Consider the following 21,784-nt stretch of genomic DNA (forward strand, 5'->3'; position numbering starts at 1 on the left):
ATATATATTTTATTTTCGTAAATATAAAATATTTATGTTCAAAAACAAAATATAATACATTGGTAAGATGAGTTAACATTAGCAAACTATATAATACATGTATAAAAATTAATTTGTATTTCTTTAAAGCTTATAATATAGAATCTTTGTAACTACTTTAATCATAATATATTTTCATTTTAAATATAATATAAAAATTCTAATAAATCAGCGTAAGAATATTTTAACAATAATTTAATGTATTATAATTTATCGTTTATAAAATGAAAAATAAATAAATTATATCCTATTTTATCTACTTTATAGTCATGATCATGTTAAAATACAATTATTATACTTAAATAATTATGATAAAATTATATTCAATTGATAGATTTATAAATTTTATTTTCATAAATATAAATTATTTATTTTAAAAATATAATATGATGATAGAACGGCTTAAAATTAGCAAACCATATAATACATGTCTTAAAAAATAACATATCTTAAATTTTTGTATAAACAATAATATATTATCTAAAACAAATAAGCATAAAAAAATATTAGTAAAAAGAAATACAGCTTTGAATCACGGGTTAGAATTTAGTATAAATTAAATACAAAATAATTTTCAAATATATTTTCTCATGAATATATTAATATGCTTATTAACTAAATGCAAATACAATAAGATAAATATATAATAAGAAGTTAAAATACATACAATTTTAAACAATTGATTAATTATAATATGTAAATTATAAAACTATTGTATTTGAAATAGTTATATAAACATTTAAGTATATGATTAACGTTAAAAATATATACCACTAATGTTTAAAAACAATAATTTTTGTATAGAAAAGTGAAAACAAACACCCGCGCGGTTGATTGTAGTAGAGAGGTTAGTTTGTTACTGAGTTGAATTAGTATACTTTTAAAAAGAAAGTACCACATGTATTGTAGTTTTCTAAAAGTAGTAGATAGCCTACTAGGACCACTGTAATAATAATCACTGATATTCATTATTAGCTTATAATATTTATAAAACATATATGTAGTAGATGTCCATTGAATATTGAATATGGTAAAACGGAAGTGTTTGAGCTCAGCTGCTGCTCAGTGAGTGAGATTGAATGATTGATTGTAGTAGAGAGGTTAGTTTGTTACTGAGTTGAATTAGTTTAAAAACCATCGGGTATTTATAATTACCAAAAAAAGTTATTTTATTTCACTACAGTGAAGATGCTGCCTAGTCTGAATCTCATAATATATACTCAGATTCCCATTTCTTAGAAATATGACCATTGTGGTTTGAGAAGAAATTTAATTGATTTTTACATCTAAAATTGGTTACAAACTTACCAATTATGTTTTTTTTGGATGATGACCAGAACATATAACATAGTGGTCTGTGTTATTATCATCTAGATATCACTTATTTGATTAAATCCACATTATATACGTCGTTGATAAAAATTGTTTATATGTGGTTTATTCAGTTTTAGAGGGTTTCTCATTTTTTAATTCTTTCTATCTGTAATTTCAATCTCTTAGTTTATCTCTTATATGTCAATGATCTCCATTTAGAAACTTAAAACAAAAATTAGTGTTAATGTTATGTTGCTGTTGCAGTTATATATACAGGAAAATTAATAGAAAATGAAACATTGTATTATGACCACAAAAAGGGAGTGATTTGTTTAGACAAAAAGTGTTTTCGGTCTTAGGAATATAATCTTTTCAAGATGTAAATCAAGACTAAAGTAAATTAATTCTCTCCCTATGGAAGAATGAGGTTGACACTAAACTAATAATAAATAAAGTGTTAGTATGTTAAATTTCGGTTTGTGATGGACTTCCAATTTAAAACTAACTCGTGATAAATTGATTGAATTGTAAATATTACTTATGTCTCATTTAATAAATTTTCGATGTGGGAGTTTATATTTTCGCATCTTCTCTCGAGATGATAGTTCTTATAACTGTTAATCTCGACAATATCTTAGTGTAGGATTCAATTTGGCCAGACCGTCGGACCATTTGAACCATGCTGGTTTAAGATTGATCAGGCTTCTTTCGATGGGTCATATTGATTTCAGTACAGTTGGGCAGAGTATTCCCGGATTCTGATACCGTTTTAAATTTAGATATTTTATAGACTTTCAATTTAAAATCAATTGTCGATAAGTGAATTGGTACAGTTTTTTTAAAAAGTATTATTTATGTTCCAGTTCCTATGTGGGAACTTATATTCTTATGTAGTATTCCAGTTATTGTTAAAAAAGGATACAATGTAAGCACTGGGTGTTAAGTGCATTGCCTATATAACTGATAGGCAGCAGCGAGTCTACACCCAAAGTATAGAAGAAAAGGACCAAAAATTATAATGGGGCAAGTAGAGATTGTTCTTAATTCACTTCCTATGAGTGGAGGAGATGGCCCTGACAGCTACTCTAAGAATTCCCATCTGCAGGTTTCTTTTCACTTAATTTTTGCTCTTCTTCGTATTTTATACTCTTAATTGGTTTGTTACTTTTATCACTAGATTTGATTGGTCTGTCAGTTAATTTAAGGAAATAGCAGAATTATTGATTAAAATATTCTTGCTGAGGAAAACTTTCGAAGAATAACTATGAGATTTTCATAGATTTATAAAATGAATGTGTGGCCTATCAATCTATCATGCTTTACAATTATATAGTGATTTAGCTAGTAGGAACCCCCCCCCCCCCCCCCCCCCCCCTCCCCCAAAACAAAATAAAAGAGTTGAAAGTTTTTTTTTAGCTCTACTAATTATTTAATTTAATATAAAATCATTTCAAATGTTGGAATTAATATTTTAGAAATTCAGTCAATTTTAAATAGAAATATTACTTGGCTGGCTATTCGGATCACTTGGAGGGCCATTACTTCAAGGGAAAAATTAAAATTTGACTTCATTTTCATAATATCTTGCATGACATTTTCTAATCAAAAGATGTACTTTGTTAGAGAAACTTAAAGAAAGATTTTAAAATATCCAGAACTCAGCGAGCCACAAAAAAAAAAACATTTCTATGAGGCTTCATTGTCCTACGAAGAGGTGTAATCGTTAATTGGCTAACTATGAAGGAAACTATATTAGTTTTACTAAATCTAGGCTCGAGGGTACCATTATGTTATTAGGAAAAATATGACTTTTTATTTTTTATTCATCGGTTTTTATTGGTTTGGATCTCATCTCATCCGTGTAGCAAAATACTTTTATAGCTTATTAGTCTGAAAAGGTTTGGTTCCAATTCTAATGAAAAACTTGTTTCAAATTATATTCTTTTCGACAAAACTAATATCAATTAAGTAAATGACTTAAAAAATGTTTTTGGTTTACGGTATTCTGTTTTCCAGTGACGTACGCATTTTTTCTTCGGACATAAAGTGTGATTCACTTAGGTTCTCAATTGGAATGCAACATTTTAATTAAATACGAAATTTTATCAAACTAAAATCATATTGTTTGCTTTCAATGTGCATAGAGAAGATCAGCGAGTTTGTTGAGAGAGACAATAGACAAACTGATAATGGAAAAAATTGATGCAAGAACCCTAATCTCATGCACCAACACGTTCCACATAGCCGATCTTGGTTGTGCAACTGGACCAAACACATTCTTTCTCGTAGAAGACATCATCAAATCCGTTGACACCAGCTTACAATCAAACTCCACAAAACCAGACTTCCTCGTCTTCTTTAACGACCTCCCAAGTAACGACTTCAACACTCTCTTCACCTCTCTTCCTCCAGACCGGAGTTACTTTGCGGTCGGTGTCCCCGGTTCGTTCTATAGCCGTATTCTTCCTCAATCCTCCGTTCATATTGTACTGACGGTGGGGGCCACACACTGGCTTTCAAGTGTTCCTAAGGAGGTCTTGGACAAAAGCTCCAAGGCGTGGAATAAAGGAAAGGTTCACTACTCAAATGCTTCGGAGGAAGTGGTCAAAGCTTATGAAGAGCAGTTTGGTCGGGACATGGAAAGGTTTCTAGAAGCTAGGGCTAAAGAAATCGTGAGTGGAGGTCTTTTGGTTGTTGGAATGTGTGGAATTCCTCTAGGAATGCCTTTCTCCAATCTTGCCGACAGTATCATGTATAATTCCATGGCTGATGTTCTCATTCAAATGCAATCCCAGGTATTCTTTATAAACAATCTCAAACATATGTAGAAAGTCTCTATAAATGACATTCGTGTATTATTGTAAAAAAAAGGTGATGCATAACTAGATTTACTTAATGCACCATACAAAACAAAGTGTTGATTATTCTGCAAAGAAGTATTCCAAGCAACCGGTTCCTGGATATGACACAATATCGTTTTTAACATGTGTAAGTAAATATAGTTTCAATTCAAACACCAAAAAAACAATTTTCTTGTTAATATAACTGGAATCCGTATTTAAAAAAGGGAAGAATTTTTTTTCTTTTGACAAAACATAGATTTCACATGACGTATGCATGTATATAAACCGAAACAGTCCTACAAAAACTTGTACAATTTTTTTATTTTGATTTTTGTGCTACTACATGAATAAAAGCTAATTTTGAAACTTTTAACATATATATTTTATCTCTTTAGTCTATTACCAATAATGGGTTTGTATATCGAGTTTAATGAGATGGCCATGTAGGGTTTAATCAGCGAAGAGCAAGTGGATACGTTCAACGTACCGATCTACTCGGCGTCGCCTGAGGAGGTAGCAGTCTTGGTAGAGAAAAATGGCTGCTTCACTGTCGAATTTATGGAGCTGATGGACCCCACGGCCTGGCTAAAACGGCCAATGGACGTGGAGGATGTGAGGCAATGGATTGTTTGCATAAAGGCCACAATGGGATCTCTCTTCATCAATCATTTCGGTGACCATCTCCTCGATGACATCTTCGACCGTCTCACCACCAAGCTCGTCGGACTCACCGAGAAGGTTGAATCTAGTTACCGTGAGAAAGTCATGTTATTCTTTGCGTTGAAAAGAAAATGAATTTTTATTTGACAAGTTTTTTTTTGTATGTGTGTGTTTTGTTTAATGGTTTGATTGGTTTAATCCGGAAGAGGGGTCAGATATTGGGTATACAGTTGTGTGTTTCGCTAATATGAAATGTTTGTTTTTCTAAGTATTTGCATTTGTGTAATTCAATTCCAATAGCATTGATTTATAACGTTTTATTTCTTAAACTAAACTATGATAATTTCATGGTCATTTACACACAAAATTTTATTTTAATAATAATCAATCGTTTTTTGATAAAACAACAAAAAATTGACGTAATGAATTCAAACTGAAGCAGATTAACGTGATTTTCTACCAAAAGTTTGACGTAATGCATTTGGTGGATAAATTACCAATTAGTTAGGTGACTGATAAAAACTTATAGTCTAGTCAGTATCATAACTTGGTCGGAACTCAATTATAGGTTTGTATGAGTTGTGAATGCCAATTGCCAACAACAACAACAAATGTGGTCCTGTGGCAAAATAAAGAAGGTGGTCCCGAATATATTTATAATTGACCTACATTATAAATAACCATATTTTAATAGACCTATAAAAATTAATATAAACAAATAAAAACAAAAGTGTGGAGAATAGTTATGCATCATAGTTACTTAAGCAATAAGTCAATAAATGGCTATTAGGTGAAATATAAGGACAGTTTTTGGTTCAAACAGAAGTGTGGAGAATAGTTATGCATCATACTTACTTTAACAATTAGTTAATAAATGGCTATTGGGTGAAATATAAGGACAATATTTAGTTTAAACAGCATAAAATATACCTTTACCTAAAGGAAAAACCCCTTATTACCATTAACTAAAGGAAAATCCCAAGCATAATTATAAATGGCTATTGGGTGAAATAAAAGGACAATATTTAGTTTAAACAGCATATTTAGTTAAAACCATTAACAAAAAAAGTCAAGACATATATGTTTCCATTTGAATTATCCTGTAGAAGATGAACATGTGAATGACAGATTAGACTAAGAAGCCGTGAGGATCAATTATTCACTATACATCCTAGCCTCCTAGGCATCGATCCTGTGACACTTATTTTTGGGGTCACTTTTCGATTTTATTTATTTATATATCCGGTATCATTTACAAAATTATATGTAAGTATATTATTCTTTTTTTGTTTTGAATGTGCTTTTTAGTTTTACTTTTTTGCCTGTTTTGATTTATGGGGACAAGATTCCTTAAAAGGGACAAATCACTATAACATGTATGTGTTATATATGTAAAATTGATATTTGACCCAAATATATATTTTTGAGAGGGACAACAAAGACTTGATCCCTCGACAGAGTTGAAGGAGATACAAAAACTGAATAGAAGATTTCTAGATTTCATGATATTCTATATTCATCGGGGATAAAATAAAACTGCAGATCATGCACTTATCTAGAACCGCTCAATCTTTTTATAGGATTTTTTTGTTTTGTTGGTTGTTCTATTTCGGTGTAATTATCCAGACTACATTAAAATTGAGTAATAAAATAGATATTTTGTCGTGAAAATATATATATATATATATATATGTAAGAAGATAAATCGCTGAAATTCCCTACGATACATTATACACAAAGTAAATCATATATAAACAACTTTGCAACGTTCCCACAGAAGATATCCCTTTAAAGATCGCTAATCATATGCTACATAATAGGTTTATGCTTTCTTTTTATAAGATAAATATGTAAAACAAAATATACATAGTTTTAGTTATTATAAAATTAAAAAATATTTTGATAAATCATAATAACGAGATAATAAACTTAAGAATGCATCTATTTTGAGACCTGTTTTGAAATATTATCAGAAAGAGATATATCCATTATAACAAATCCCCTTCCTATTATTAGGAGATTTGCACCCAAAAATAATATGAGAACAATTAATTTTTTCATAGAAATAAAATATACAATATTCAGTTGTAATATAATAAATTGAATAGTAACTAGATTATGTAGAGATTTTAACTATTGAAATGATAACATAATTAATAGTTCAGTTTTCATAATTATATTTACGATATGAATTTATTTAAGCATACTAATATCATTAATTTTCAATTTACTCAAAGATTTTCACAACTTTCAAACAATAATAATTGAACACGAATTAAATCTTCAAAAATGGGGATATGCTTCTAACATATATTTTTCTATTCAACATATAAAGAAAAATAATAACGTATGTTGAAAATGAATGTACATCAACCTATCTTTCACTCAATTTTCTTATGAAGGTGATTTTTTGTTGTCTGTTTAGTGTTTAAACTTAATGTGTACTAAAACTTAATCTGTGCGTCCGCACGGATATTGATTCTTACGTTTTTATAAATTTATATTTATTTTTCATGATTAGTGTTATATGTTTTAGATGTATCGCCATATAACTAATTGTATTCGAAAGATCCGGACTGAATCGGATAATCTAGTTATTTTTTGGTACAAGTATTCCGAACCCATTTCAGATACGTTTGTTATTTGGATATTTTTAGGTTCATATATATCAGAACCGAACTATCTAAATCCGAGAGGACCCAAATCGAAATCCACACATAAATTTATAATATCAAAAACCAAAAAAAAAAATCCAATACCCAAAAGAAACATCCGGTACCTAAATGGGTTGCCGAATGTCTATGCCTACTGATTCAGTAAAAAAGAAAAACTTCTTTCTAAGTGTTTAGCTAAATTAACTGAAATAAAAAAGAGTATTTTATTTAGTAAAATAGTTATATGGTGTGGAAAATAAAGTAATAATGTATGTAATACATTTTTATTATTTTTATTTAAGTTATTAATTTGTTCATATAAACTATATTTTTAAATTATGTGTTCAGCTATGTAGCTTTTCACCGATTGAAAGTAAGATAAACAATAGTAAATCAGAATAAATCATACTTTTAACCATATGCAAAATCTGGTTATTTTACATTTTGATGGTAATATAAATAATGATGTGATGTATTATTAAGGTAATATTATTAATGAAACCGTTAAATTGAGTTAAAATGAAATAATAATTAATATAATAACTTGTTGAAAAGAAAATTATTTTTATTTGTATTTCAGTTTTAATAATATAGATGTTATTAGTGTTACAAATGGGTAAGCCAAGTTTAAAGGGGGAAGCGTACTCAGGTGTGCTTTTCTAGTGTGTAGAAATGAGCAGTGTCTTCAAAGCAACTACATAAGTGGTTAAATGAGGCGGTTTACTAATTTTAACATCTCTAGCAAACATTTGATACGTTTTTACTTGATTTTCACAATGTAAAATATTCCATGTTTTGAAAATCCTGATTAAAAATCTAGCTTGTAGTCATAGACCAAAACCAAAAGATGAAAATATCATTATTGAGAATTAAATTTTCTTTAGAAAATAAGATATTTTAGGTAAATCAATTTTTCATTAAAAAGAGAAAAACAGAAATGATCATGTTTTAATAGTATATATAAACAATTTAATAAAAACAATAAATTTAACTTTTAAGAATGTAGAGGTTATACGGTTATCTTATTAATTTTTTTTTTTAAAATGTAAAAACCGAACTAATGTTTCACTGGGCATAAACATATATCTATCTATATTTGATAAATGAAGGGATAGACAACAAAGTTACATTTATTTTACAACTTACGCATGACAAGATCATTTTTCTGTATCTCTAATCTATACAAAAAAAAACACGGATTAAAGAGAACTTAGTAGATGAGACAGTCACTGTCTTTTACTTCAGTCTTGTTCATTGCCTTTGACAATATTGAACTTACACAATGGACATGTCGCATTCATTTTCAGCCATTTCACAATACACGTCGAATGAAAGTGGTGGTTACAAGGAAGTGTCACTAGCTCTATTCCATCTTCATATGAACTCAGACATATACAACAGTCCTACAAACAAACAAACAAAAACCCCGTTAAAGGAAAGCTCTGAAAAGAAGTTTCACGAGATAACTTTCTAAAATAACAACTTACAGCATCTTCCGCCAAAAGGACTCGTTCGTTTCCTGAATACTCAGTGCCTGCCTCCATGGGTATCATTTTCCCTCCACCGTCACTTTGCTTTTCTCCATCGTTCATCATCTCAAACTTGTACTTGGGAAGGATGCTAAGATCTGCTTCTGATGCACCGTCCTGAAAACACACACAAAGGGCTGTCCATTGCTAGGAAAGTTAATTTGTGATTTGAAGGGTTGCTGTTCTAGTCTCTACCTGCCCGGCAACAGCATAAAGAAGAGCAATAATACAAGGGAGGCAGCAACATAAGGCGATTCCGATAAGACATGCCAGCACAACGCAAAAGACGGCGAAGAACACATCAAATGACAGGAAAACAAAAGTCAACCTGCAAAGCATTAAGTCATTACCAATCAGCTAAACAAAGGAAACATGAGATCGAAAGAAGCTGAAAGAGTTTTTACTTTTCATAAAGAAACTTTTAAAATATTAAACCCATACCAGTACAAATGCGAAGCATTCTCCAGAAGGATTTCACCACCAGATACAAGCCAGTAGAAGCCAACAATCCACCATACAAATGACCCAATGGTGTTCATTGATTCGCAAGTCTTAGCGCTGAGAAATATGATAATGAAAAATCCATTAGTAAATAATTTTTTTAAAGAATAACAAAAGACACGGAAACGGCTTGCTCTTAGCTTCCATGATCAAACACAGTATACAACTTTGACAATATAGAGTTATAGACTAATGTTTTTTTTATTCTCTTACACAAGCTAAAAAGTATTCTTCAATATAATCATGTCATAAGAAAGACAAGAAGCATTGTCGGGTCTGGATAAATGTCGTAAAGTATCTAACTTTTTGCATTCATCTAATGTAAAATTGAGTTTCTAACCTGAGGATCCTCTCATCACCACCTTCATCATCACTATCACGACCAGAACCTTCACCAGCTTCCAAATCCCCACCGCGCATGCTCCTCTTCCTAAACTCCAACCAGACAAGCACCACATGAACAAGACACTGAAGCGCGTAGCCGCAGATCCAAAGCCTAACCGGGACGTTAGGCTCCTCCTCCTTTGAGATCAAAAGCATCACCACCGCGACAACTACAAAGGAAGTGTTCCAGAGCATATCGAGAGCCACGACGGGTTTGGAGTAGCCCCAATCGGCTCGTCTGTCTTCGAGCTCCTGTGCAGCCGTCTCTCTCACAACCACCGAAGCTCCTCGCCGACCCGAAGCTCGGCCTATGAGCGACGCGAGTAAGGGCTGGCGGCGGCGGGGGGATTGGCGGGAGCGGAGAAGAGGTGAGGTGGAATCGGACATGGTTGGTGAAGAGGAAGACATGGTAAGTGAATCTGGGGGTTTGTTTTGTTCGTACACAACCCTCAAAATGAGCTTTTAGGACCTGAAGGTCAACATGGCGAGGAGCTGCTTTGTTTTGAAAAAAAAAAATGATTTGGTGAATCGGTGATTTATTGGGGATTGGGAAGTGTTGTTAATTGTTTAATAATTGATTTTAAACAGACTAGGGGTTTTTCCGGACTACGCCCGGGTTCAGAAAAATATATTTGCATATAATATATAAAATACATAAATTATGGTTAATTTATAAAAAACAAATATTTGATAACGAATTTAAAATGCTTAAAATTTAAATTTAAAGTGGTTATCTTTTGATTATAATATATATATATATATATAGGATGATGAAAATGCAGATTAATAAAAGTTAATTAAAACTGTAATCTAAATACTTATTTATCTGACATATTTGTTGGATTCTCATAGAAATATGTTATTAATTACTATTGATCCAAACCTATGCACAGCTCATAGTTTCAATAGAAAAATCAACAAATAATCAATAGTCATATATATATACATTTGTAAACTGATGTATAATATTTAAGATACTTATTTGATCATCAAATTGTGTCATTAATTTATGCAGATCAATTCGAATGGTCGAAAATACCTTGATAACTCGGAGCAATGACTGGAGTGCAAGAGTGTGGTCTATCTCCAGTCTCCAGAGGCTCATTCGATTCTGTTTTAGCATGCCATGCAGGGGCAGTACAATATGTTGACTACTCTACACTCCACAAAGGAATAATCACAGATCCATGATAATATCAGCAGCCAGTTCTGAAAATATTGTAAATCTTTGATTTCGAAAAGAAACATCAAGGCTTAAAGGTAGTACGTTGCTGCTGTTTTTTTCTTCTAAAAATGTGTATTTTGAAAACTTTAAAATTATAAACAATTCTATAAACAAACCAATGATCTATTTTAACATCCTGATCCCATATTCTTTTGGTCAAATTTCAATAACAGTCAAATACTTGATCAGTGAGTTTAAATTTGAAAACATGATTCTAAGGACAATAATAGCAAATAAAATCTAGCTACCAAAAATACTTTTTTTTTTTAATTTCTAACTTTTTTTCGTCTTTGTGCCACTCGATAATTTTCCATAACTACACAATATTCAGTACTTCTACATGAAATAAGCAAATGAGACAGCTAACTTACACAGCTAGTCATATATTTGTACCAAACCCTTTCTGAACACGCTTGGGAATTTAAAAGTGATGTTCATCACTTCTCCTGCGCTTTTCATCTCTGGGTTGAGAATCTCGTCGCACCCTCAAAACTTCTCAAAGAGGGTGACCAATGGCTTTTGAGACAAAAGGGACAGTACACATAATAAGCGGAAAATAGTAGGTTAAGCAAATCAAATTACATACAAAAGTGATGTTTCTAGAGAACATCGAGAAAGAAAACAATGCTCATAAACATTATCTAAAACTGACAAAGTCAGCATGTTACTCTGTTTCGAGCACCATTGGGAATATGAAGACATGTGAACCCTAAGAAAAATATTAATCTCTCTTGACATATAACTAACCATAAAGAAACAAGCCTAGTCCATTCATTCATTGCAGTAATTCAGTACCACTGGCATAATGGTTTAAAATAAGTTCCAACGGACAAAGATCTGGTGAAAGAGAGAAGTGCATTGCACATAGAACATAGTATTAAAACCACCAAAGGCAAAAGAGTATGTGAACTACACAAGAGCTGGGATACTGATAAAAACATGTAGTGCAGCCTGATAGATGAGCCTCTCGTCATTCTCCGAACTCCTATCTTCACCCATGCCATTCCTATGCAACGGATCACTTCCACCATTGAAATGCGAGGTAGAAGCAGCTGTTCCATGCGCCCCAGATGGAGGAAACAACCGATCGCCATTAATGACACGCCCCATCCCCATCCCATCATGGAACCCACCATAACCACCACCAAAGTTACCGTTGTTGCCTGGAACTGACACAGCTGGAGTAGCAATATAAACCCACGAAAGTGACTCCCGTTCCCATTACTCGTACCGACAATATCCGGTCTCAACGGCATAGGAGGCCGAGTAAGATATGGAGGAAGTACCCTTTTAACATCTTTAACATCTTGTTGAGATCCGATGTGCCCATTAGTTAGTGGCTTGGCTTCAAACCCATTGCGTGAAGAGGATAGTGGAAGTCCCACTCTTGCGAGACCATTTGCATTGGAAGAGGTCCCAGCGCAGAGAGTTCCCTTCTATGAGAGCCTGCAAGATCAAAAACACACAGCACAAGCTACGTAAACTAACTTGACAACTCCCTCAGCAAAACAAATAACAATGGATAAGCGAGAACCTCAAGGAGGTAACCGTGGATGGGGAAGAGGGAGGCTGGTTCTAGTTTCTTGTATCTCAACATCACAGTCTGAACTGATTTCTATAGCTGACTCCATCGCAAAGACCACAACTTTCACTCTCTAAATCTTCTAAAATCAGAACAAACGATTGTAATCACAATAAAGATACATACTTTGTGCCCGATATCATAATTAGGTTTCAAAGAGTCTAAAGGGTTGATGATTTCGACGCCAATTTCGATCACTGGAACTCCAATTGAAGATTTATTTAGAAACGCAATCCAAAGGAGAAGAATAATCCAAAATCCTAAAAAGACGACGATGGAGAAAGGAAGTTGGATCAAATAATTATAAATATATGTACAACCTACTTCAATTTTCCATTCCCGGCTTCATAGCAATGGTATCACCATGGAAGTGGTGAGCAAAGGAATATATTGAGACAGAACCAAAAATAAAAAATACGGCTTGTATATAGCAATAGAGGAGAAGCTGAACCATGAAACGTTACTGTGTTTAAAGGATGATTAATTGAAGGAGGAGGGAGGAGAGAAGTCGTATAGGAGTGAAAAAAATCGTGCCCGATATACAAAACGGAGAAGATGACTTGCTGGCTTGGTGTTGATGATGACGTGGATCATTAAAATTGTATGATTGGTTGATTTAATTGGGTGACGTGGATAGGCTCAATGGAGCTCATATATCCCTTTTAATATAGTATAGATGTGTTGGATCATAGAGTTAGAGGGATTTGGATAGCAACGATTGGACTAGTTGGTAGAAATTTTGAATTTGATACTTGTTGAACCGCTTGGTTTAGAGTCTTTATCCGCTTGGCAAAAAGTAACTGTCTTTTTAAAATAGAGAAACTCTATTATAGATATATGTATTAGAGCATTTTCACTTTTATAATAAAAATCTCTATTTTAGAGAAAATTATAAAAGTATACATTAGAGATACTTTAAGTCCTAAACCAGTTACAATTTACCCAAACATCCCAAACTGGAACTGATCGGACGGGAAACTCTAAACTAAAACCAAACCAAAAATTTGAACTGGAAGTGATAATCCGGTCCGGTAATAGCCATTTTACCTATTAGATCATACCCTTTCAAATTTATGGATATTTGTTTGGTTCGATTTTTATTTGAAAACCGATTGGATACAAATTGATCCAAAAATGATATATATTGAACTGATTTGTAAATTAGTTTGGTCAGTTTGGAATTCGGGTTCTTATATTTGGTTGTCTTGACCAGGATGTTGTCATGTACACAGCTGATGATCGGAATATTCATTCGGGTTATTAATACAGCCTCCTTTGTTTGTTTTTATGACTTCCATGTAAGTAACTGATGGGTGATCACAGGTAACAGATGGAGAAAGATTAACTCTTGCAGTGTGGTTTAGCCAGGATTCATCCCATGACGAAGATTCTAATCTTGTTTCCCGTCGTTCCCAATGCACATATCACTTGAATTTTGTCTCCATCAATGTACCTGCTTCCGCTAACATGTACTGGTTCTGTCATCATCAAGATGCTAATCAAAACCTATGTTTTGATGTCTGCGTTGCGAGGTTGCATCTTCTTGGTTTAGATGTACAAGTCAAGAAGACAAAGATCCTTCTCTAGATGCCTCTGAACAACTCATGGGGTCAATACAAATAGCTAAAGGAGGAGAGCTGCTCACCCGAAAATTTACCAACATTCTTCATGCTCTTCAGGTTACTACTCTCTTAATCATATGTTCAAAACCGAACTTCACGTGAGTTTCTCCAAGGCCGTTAGTTATTAACACGGCTAACAGGTTGTTCAGTTCCACCACTGGAAGGTTTCTGAGCTCAAAGCTTCCAGGGTCGAAAATGACCCCGTAGACGAGCTGGCAGCTATGTCCCAGCCTCAGTTAGAAACTATCAATCCACTGAAATCAGTTTTCATGCTTCAATGAGCAACACAAGGATTCACTTGACTTGAGGGATATATCAGCCGCGATTACCTCTTGGGAAGACTATACTTGTAAGCTACTCAAGAAGCTCTTATCATCCTTGCCTCAATGGAAAATGTATCAGACAGTTAACAACCAACCTTGAAGTGATTACTCTTGTCTGCAAAACATAGCTTTTCAATTGCTCTTTGTTGAACATATTATATCTTCCTTTCAAGATATTTTTACAAGAATTATTGAATGATATATAGATATATAAAAAAATACTCCAAGAATGAATGTGAAGGTTTGGGTATATATATATAGATACATAAGATCAAACGTTGGGGCCAAGAAGAGAGAGGAGAAAAGTTTTGTAGTGACCACTTGTATCAGACTGAACAGCATTGTACAAAGTCTTCTTGTATCTCTTGCGATACTCTGAAACAATGTAATGCATATCAACCTCTGCTCTTGTCACCACCATTCTAATCAACGCCGTGTCATCTGTTCCTAACCCTTTCACCGATTTTCTCAGCGCCTGCAGAGTTTCATTTGTCATACTGCTTCTAACCTCTAAAAAAAACTGTTTCTTATAGTTCAAGAAACATGAGATTAGGTTTACCTTTGCGAAATAGAAAGAAGAGTTTTCAGCACACTGTAAGATCGTCAGAAGGACATGCTCGAAGTTCCCACGTGTCTCATCCCTAATGGCCTATCAAGATCAAATAATGTCTTAAACTATAAAGGGTTTCTTGAGTAACAAGTTTCTGGTTCTTGATTATTATTACTACCTTTCCAAGTTCTTTGCCGAACATCGAACGGTAGGTAGATCTAAGAGCGACCAGGTGAGTCCTGCTTCGGTCTGTAAAAATCTGAATCAATGTCTGGTCATCAGACTTGTGCTTCCTCGCAACCGCCTTCTTGAGAACCCTAGCGTCATTCTCTACGATCTTGTCATCGATCTCTGGTCCTTCATACCGTGTAGTGTTCAAATAAGCGAGCAAAACCTATTTATATAAATATATATACATGTCAACTCTAACATTATCTCAGTGAAAAGGATTCATCAGATCATATACATACTCTTTTGTGATTTCCAGAAGCTTCAGATTCAACGTCTTGTTCGACCCTGACACCAAAAGTGTTTAAGTAAACCTGTTTGATCTGACGAAGCTGAGAGCCAGAGCGTGTACATATAATCTCAGCGACCGCTTTGTGATCAGTCACGGCTCCTCTCAGTGCTTGTTTCAGTATTGAAGCGTCTCGCTCTACTGCTTCAGGCATCCACAGAAGAAGGGCTTTCTGAAACCAAGAAAAAGCATCTATATAATAATTAATTCATTATTAATATATACTAGTATATTTTACTTTTCAATTAGTTTCAGATGCTATTATAAAATAAAAACCGAATAATATTTGAATGTAATATCTTGATACAATAGCATGTAATCCATATACAAAAAAAAAACGAGCATGGTTTAAATCATATGTCTAGATGAATAACGTTTCTTGTAAGGCATACCTTGAGATGACCGTGAAGCTCGGATTGGAGACGTTTGCGAAGGTCGTCTGAGAACTTTGTTTCGTATTCTTGTTCGATGAGAGCTCGTTGCATTGCATTGCGGTGAGCTAAGATGTTGATTATTACCGAAGCATCGCAACCTCTTCCTGAAAATTTGCACAAGATTATAATTTAAAATGTGATGGAAGAAACCTTGTTTATAACCATTAAAGATAATACCTTTGAAGGCCTTAAAGAGCTGCTCGGCATCGACTCGAGGAGAAGGTACCGTCATTGGTATTTTCATTGTTGCCATTTTTTCTCTTTCGTCTTCAATAAGATTCAAAACAAGATAGTTATAAGATTTTCTTCTTCTTAATTTCTTGATTTTTTTTTTGTATTTCTTTGATCTTGTTTTGGATTTTGTTTGTTGGTGGTGGTGGTGATTTGTGGATGTTGAATAGTTTAGGGAAAATGTGTTTTGCCAAATATGAAATATGCCAAGGAAATGGACATTGGACCTTGGTTTCAGGAGTTGAATTCTCTGTTTCGTTCAGTTAAATGTGACGATGGATGCTTCAATATAAACAATTCCCACAAAACTTTTTATAATTAAAAAGTATAATAATATGTTATATTTCTTATATATTTACTAGGTAACTAGGTAGTTTTTACGTGCCCTTGCACATGTATAAATATTCATAAGTATATAAGTTCATATTTAATTAATATATTATTTCATTTTTATTAGTTTCAAGTCATTTTATAATTTATATGCATGGATAACAAATAGAAAAATTTAAAATATATAAGATTTTGCTTATAACTTTTTTGATCGATCACTAAATTTTTAGTTATATATGAGATCCTCGTTCGGAAATACGTTAGGCGTTAATTCTTACACTCCGGTTGGGTATAGCACCTAATGTAAAAGTTGTCGTTTAATCGGGAATTACTTAGAGATTAATTTTATGTCTATTTTTATTTTTAAATAAACGTATATATAATTAAAGTATTTGTAATACATAACAATGATATAAACATGGTTTGGCAGTAAGTAGGGCTGAGACTTATTATCCGGGATCCGATCCAGATCCGCTCCAAAAATAGAATATCCAGAGTGCCCGGATTCAGATCCAGATAGTAAAATATCAGATTCGCTGAATCTAGATCCGGATATCTGGACCCGTATCCAAATTTTTTTAAATATATTAAATTTTAAATTTTATAAATAATTATAGTTGATATATTAATATTTTATACATAAAATAAGTCTTATATTATTATATTTTAAATTTTTATAATTTTATTTACATTTTTATAAATTTTGTAGAAATATTTAATTTACATATTAGTTTAAAAAATTTAGTATTTTAGAAAAAAATATTTTTTTACGGATCCGAAGCCGGATCTAGATACTCGCGGATATCCGGATCTGAATACCAAAATCACAGATTTGACGGATGCAAATCCGAATCTGAATATCCAAAAAATTTCGGGTATCCTGATCCCAACCCTAATGGTAAGGACCCTGATTTGCGTCCACGAGTTCATATTTTACTCCCTCGGCACATTTTCTCTTTTTTCATGATTTATTAAATGGAGGACATTTCCATAAAATATTCCTCTTCCCCATTGATAGATTAGGGTTTCTACAAATATTCTCCATGGCCGCCATTGATATTATTCACATTATCTTAATTTTTTTGCATTTCAATCAAAATTTACCCTCTAAACTCATATATTATTCATATATGAATAGATTTTAAGCCTTAGGCTTCGAATGTTACGAACCGTCCCGCCCTGCACCGCAGTTAACAGTAACAAATATCTCTATATATATCATATATCTACACGTTATTATAACTGTTAGAACCGCACCGCAGGTAAACCGCTTGTTCCGCACCGCTCAAACCGCAGTTACCATTCGGAGCCTTAGAATGACAAAAAACGATTTTTTCTATTAACTCCGCCTAGTTCACCAATTTGGACCAAATCGAGAGGTCCGGGAACCATCGAGCCCTTAAACGCCACAAAGCCGGTCACGGCAGCCGCGTTTTAGAACAAATTGCCTTTATTCATCTCAAATGAACCGCAAATGTTTCATGATTTCAAATAGGCTAAAATCATAGTTTGTTAGTTGCATTTATATTGGTTTATTGTTTGGACAATGGCATTTATATAGATTTGAAAAAATAATAATATTACATTGATTTTCTAAAGTCTTAATTGTATAGGAGGACAACGCCTATCTGAATCGCAATCAATTTGTTCTTTGAAACAAGGGAGCGTTCGATCTTTCATACAGCACCAACAATCTCTTTGGAAAAAGCCTTGATCTGAACATCTTCTATGGATACATTTTGGAATAACGAGCTTGCTCTCTATTTCTCCAACATCCATTTGGTTGCCTATATATTTGAAACCACACATCATTTACACAACACTGACATGACAATGAAAACATAAAATAAAGATATGAAGAAACCTATGCATACATTGATGTAGAGCAAAGAAGGAGAAGACGAATATGCATACGAAAATGGTCTTAGAAATCATCTTTCGTTTATCTTAGACGATCTTAGTTAAGATGTAATGTTTGTTCTATTGGTCAAATTGCCTATATATAGTGTTATACTGAAATCAAAACTCAGATATTGTCACCTTAAAGAGGTAAAATATATTTGACCAAAAGGAGGAAAAATATATTACATTTTAATATATCACCTTTAAAATGCGGTTATGTTATTAAACAATTGATTGCTTATATTGTCATATATAATCTTAAAGAGTTAAAAAAAAATTAAAAGCCCTTTCTCAAAAAAAAAAAGTTACAAATTTAAACAAAATTGAAGTCAAATAGAAAATAATAGATAACGTATATAATTTCATTTAATACTAGTCAAATGATTACTTTACCAAACTGACGTATATGATCTGTATATTAATTGACATGCAAAACAAGATATGAACTTTATTTGTAAAAGTTACATGCACTTTCTCCAGATCATCGATGGTTTACTTTATTTTTTACTCTAAATTAGAATAACTCTATAATATAATTTAAGTTTGCTCCAATGGTACTTTATTTTAGAGTATAAAATAGAATGATGAAAAAAAAACAAGTTACTCTATATTTAGAGTAAACCTTTACTCTATTATAGAGTGAGAAATAATGTAACATTAGAGCATTTTTATTATAAACTCTATTTTAAAGTGAAAAATAGAATTGGGTTGGAAATGCCCTAATACATGATTTTTTTGTCTTGTGCACACATTTAGTTTCTTATATATTTTAAACAATAACATCATTAATTATTTATTTCACCACAATTCAAAAAATAAAAAAATAGAATGTATAATATCATTGGTCATATAATATTAGTTGTTAATAAATTTTGTATAAAAAATTAAAAATGTCATATAATTTGGAAATAAAATTCTCTAAAACGTCATGTATTATAAAACGAAGGGAGTATTACATAAACCATTCATATCTTAGATTCATATGTTCTATATTTTTACATTTTCATTAATCCTCTGTGTATACCACATATTAAATCTTGCATTATATTTTTTTAACAGAATAAATATAATGATTTTGTCATTATACCTCATCTAATTATATATGTGTTCTTTTATACCACATTAATTCATATTTATAAATACTAACGTTACTTATAATTAGATCAACATCTTTTCATATCAAACTGATAAGAACCAAATGGATAACACGAACAAACTGGCTTGACAAGGTCATAACGTTGAGTCATGAGTAGGATAAATCTTTGGGAAAACGACCAATTCTATTAACGGATATTAACGGATATGTATCCCATATTAGAAAATCAATGGGACATTAAGTAATATATAAAGGGTTAAGGTCAATCCACTAACTGTCAATTGGTTTTAAGTTGGAAGCCTATAATAAACCCGAATCTAACATGGTATCAGAGCCCAGATCCTAGTAAGTTAAACCCCTAATTAATATTAACCGTACCCGACCGGGTATATAGGTCGTAATTGATTCGCTCGACCGAGTATAACTGTCTTAAAAAGTTTCCGAGATTTCTGGCCGATAAAAGCCATCATCTCGAGGAGGGATATTAAGGGATATGTATCCCACATTGAAAAATCAATGGGACATTAAGTAATATATAAAGGGTTGTGATGAATCCACTAATTGCCAATTAGTTTTGAGTTGAAAGCTCATAGTAAACCTGAATTTAACAAATTCCCTTCATTACAAAAAAATTCGATCACGAAAGATCAATATTTCTATGGCAGTAAAGGAGAAGTGCTTTAGTAACTCCACTGAAAGGCGTCTTTCTGTTCTACTAGCTAGGACAAAATTTGAAAGTTTGTATCTGCTGGAGTTTCCATTAAGACGTCATGTGATCGACCTACTTCCAAGACTGTTCGATCATCAAAAAATACATGGGATTCTGTTCTTATGAAAACAACCCGACTGTACGTACAAAAATAAAATAAAAAATGAAAACAACCCGAGAATGAAACATAAGAACAATCTGTTATTTGTTGCAACAAACGACTGAGGAATGACAAAATTTAAGAGAACAAATTAGAGATTTAAAAATGAAAATCGGGGAACTTTTATGTTTTGATGCTTACAAATGGGCTCGTTTTGCTTACCTTTAACTAATTAAAGAGCAGTGAAAGTTGACCAAATTCATATCTAATTTAGATGCGAAAACAAATTTTTGGATTTTTGGATTGATTAGCCGAAATCTTCTCTATTAAAAGAGAAGTACCATTTTTATCTACCATAAAAATGTCATACTAGCCTTATTAGATCCATTTCATTAATTACATTTATTTAATTATTTATATTAATCTATTAAATATATAAAGATATTAATAATACATCAATTTTAACTGTAAATTTAAATTTTATTTTTAGTTATAACAAAATGTTGAGAAAAAATGTAACAAAATCTTTCTAAAAATTTAAAATATTTTATTTCAATTAATAGCATTGATTAATTTCGTAATTAATAATATATACTATTATACATTAATTTAAATAAGATTTTATTATAAAACAAAATAAAATAAAAGTGTATGCTATTTTTCAAATTTTATAATTATATTATATATCTTCTTTATTAAAAGAAATACCATAAAAATGCATACTAGGTCCATTTCATCAATTACATCTATTTGATTATTTAAGTTAATCTATTTAATATATAATATTTCTAAAAAAACTTATAAATTATATAGATATTAATAAATAATTCTTAACTGTAAATTTAAATTTTATTTTTACTTATAACAAAATATGTTGGAAAAAATCTAACAAAATCTTAATAAAATTTTAAAATATTTTTAAATTAATGCACCAATTGATTTCATAATTAATAATATAGTATTATTATAATCTATTTACTTATAAAATCCCACAATATACTAAAATGAATAACATAGAAATATAAATATAAATTATGCTAAGAAAATATCAGTTCTATAGTATAACTAAATAAAATTTTAAAATGTATTGTATTCAGTCTATAAAAATTAGAAAAAAAATGAAGGAGATTTTCAATTTGTTTAGTTCATACTATGAATTATTTTACCAAACTCGAAAATATATTAATATATAATAACAAATAATAATAAAGTAAATGTATAAAACAAATCATGATACAT

At 31.7% G+C, this 21,784-nt stretch overlaps 3 protein-coding genes across 4 annotated transcripts; 1 reads left to right on the top strand and 2 right to left on the bottom strand.

Moving 5' to 3' along the window:
* Positions 1-345: 345 nt before the first annotated feature.
* Positions 346-7,588, top strand: LOC103852442 (loganic acid O-methyltransferase). Its single transcript, XM_009129347.3, has 3 exons — positions 346-2,458; positions 3,498-4,148; positions 4,644-7,588. Exons 1-3 carry the CDS (start codon positions 2,372-2,374, stop codon positions 4,989-4,991), a joined length of 1,086 nt encoding a protein of 361 aa, XP_009127595.1. The 5' UTR covers positions 346-2,371; the 3' UTR covers positions 4,992-7,588.
* A 991-nt stretch (positions 7,589-8,579) lies between these two features.
* On the bottom strand, positions 8,580-10,436 carry LOC103852443 (E3 ubiquitin protein ligase RIE1). The gene is made up of 5 exons (XM_009129348.3): positions 9,881-10,436; positions 9,481-9,597; positions 9,235-9,367; positions 8,998-9,156; positions 8,580-8,913 (listed from the first exon to the last, which is right to left on the bottom strand). The coding sequence occupies exons 1-5, from the start codon at positions 10,330-10,332 to the stop codon at positions 8,752-8,754; spliced, it is 1,023 nt and encodes a 340-aa protein (XP_009127596.1). The 5' UTR covers positions 10,333-10,436; the 3' UTR covers positions 8,580-8,751.
* Positions 10,437-11,898: 1,462 nt separating this feature from the next.
* Positions 11,899-21,099, bottom strand: LOC103852444 (annexin D5). 2 transcript variants are annotated; one of them, XM_009129349.3, is made up of 8 exons: positions 18,613-21,099; positions 16,355-18,525; positions 16,136-16,281; positions 15,697-15,915; positions 15,405-15,620; positions 15,236-15,325; positions 12,684-15,151; positions 11,899-12,595 (listed from the first exon to the last, which is right to left on the bottom strand). In XM_009129349.3, the coding sequence occupies exons 2-7, from the start codon at positions 16,428-16,430 to the stop codon at positions 14,948-14,950; spliced, it is 951 nt and encodes a 316-aa protein (XP_009127597.1). In that variant the 5' UTR covers positions 16,431-18,525; positions 18,613-21,099; the 3' UTR covers positions 11,899-12,595; positions 12,684-14,947. The 2 variants fall into 2 exon arrangements, with proteins under 2 accessions (XP_009127597.1, XP_033139582.1); XM_033283691.1 differs by having other exon boundaries at positions 11,899-15,325.
* Positions 21,100-21,784: the final 685 nt, after the last annotated feature.

Source organism: Brassica rapa, chromosome A02 (assembly GCF_000309985.2).
Source record: "Brassica rapa cultivar Chiifu-401-42 chromosome A02, CAAS_Brap_v3.01, whole genome shotgun sequence".
NCBI lineage: Eukaryota > Viridiplantae > Streptophyta > Magnoliopsida > Brassicales > Brassicaceae > Brassica > Brassica rapa.

What these genes read in the sequence shown, in the direction of transcription:
- LOC103852444 (XM_033283691.1), bottom strand. Translation starts at nt 16,430, where the DNA reads ATGGCAACAATGAAAATACCAATGACGGTACCTTCTCCTCGAGTCGAT. An exon ending in GCTCTTTAAGGCCTTCAAAG is followed by an intron (nt 16,282 to 16,354) that starts GTATTATCTTTA and finishes GCAAATTTTCAG; the next exon opens with GAAGAGGTTGCGATGCTTCG. An exon ending in TCGGCAAAGAACTTGGAAAG is followed by an intron (nt 15,326 to 15,404) that starts GTAGTAATAATA and finishes TGATCTTGATAG; the next exon opens with GCCATTAGGGATGAGACACG.
- LOC103852443 (XM_009129348.3), bottom strand. Translation starts at nt 10,332, where the DNA reads ATGTCTTCCTCTTCACCAACCATGTCCGATTCCACCTCACCTCTTCTC. An exon ending in GGTGATGAGAGGATCCTCAG is followed by an intron (nt 9,598 to 9,880) that starts GTTAGAAACTCA and finishes CATATTTCTCAG; the next exon opens with CGCTAAGACTTGCGAATCAA. An exon ending in AATGCTTCGCATTTGTACTG is followed by an intron (nt 9,368 to 9,480) that starts GTATGGGTTTAA and finishes AATGCTTTGCAG; the next exon opens with GTTGACTTTTGTTTTCCTGT.
- LOC103852442 (XM_009129347.3), top strand. Translation starts at nt 2,372, where the DNA reads ATGGGGCAAGTAGAGATTGTTCTTAATTCACTTCCTATGAGTGGAGGA. An exon ending in CTAAGAATTCCCATCTGCAG is followed by an intron (nt 2,459 to 3,497) that starts GTTTCTTTTCAC and finishes CAATGTGCATAG; the next exon opens with AGAAGATCAGCGAGTTTGTT. An exon ending in TCATTCAAATGCAATCCCAG is followed by an intron (nt 4,149 to 4,643) that starts GTATTCTTTATA and finishes ATGGCCATGTAG; the next exon opens with GGTTTAATCAGCGAAGAGCA.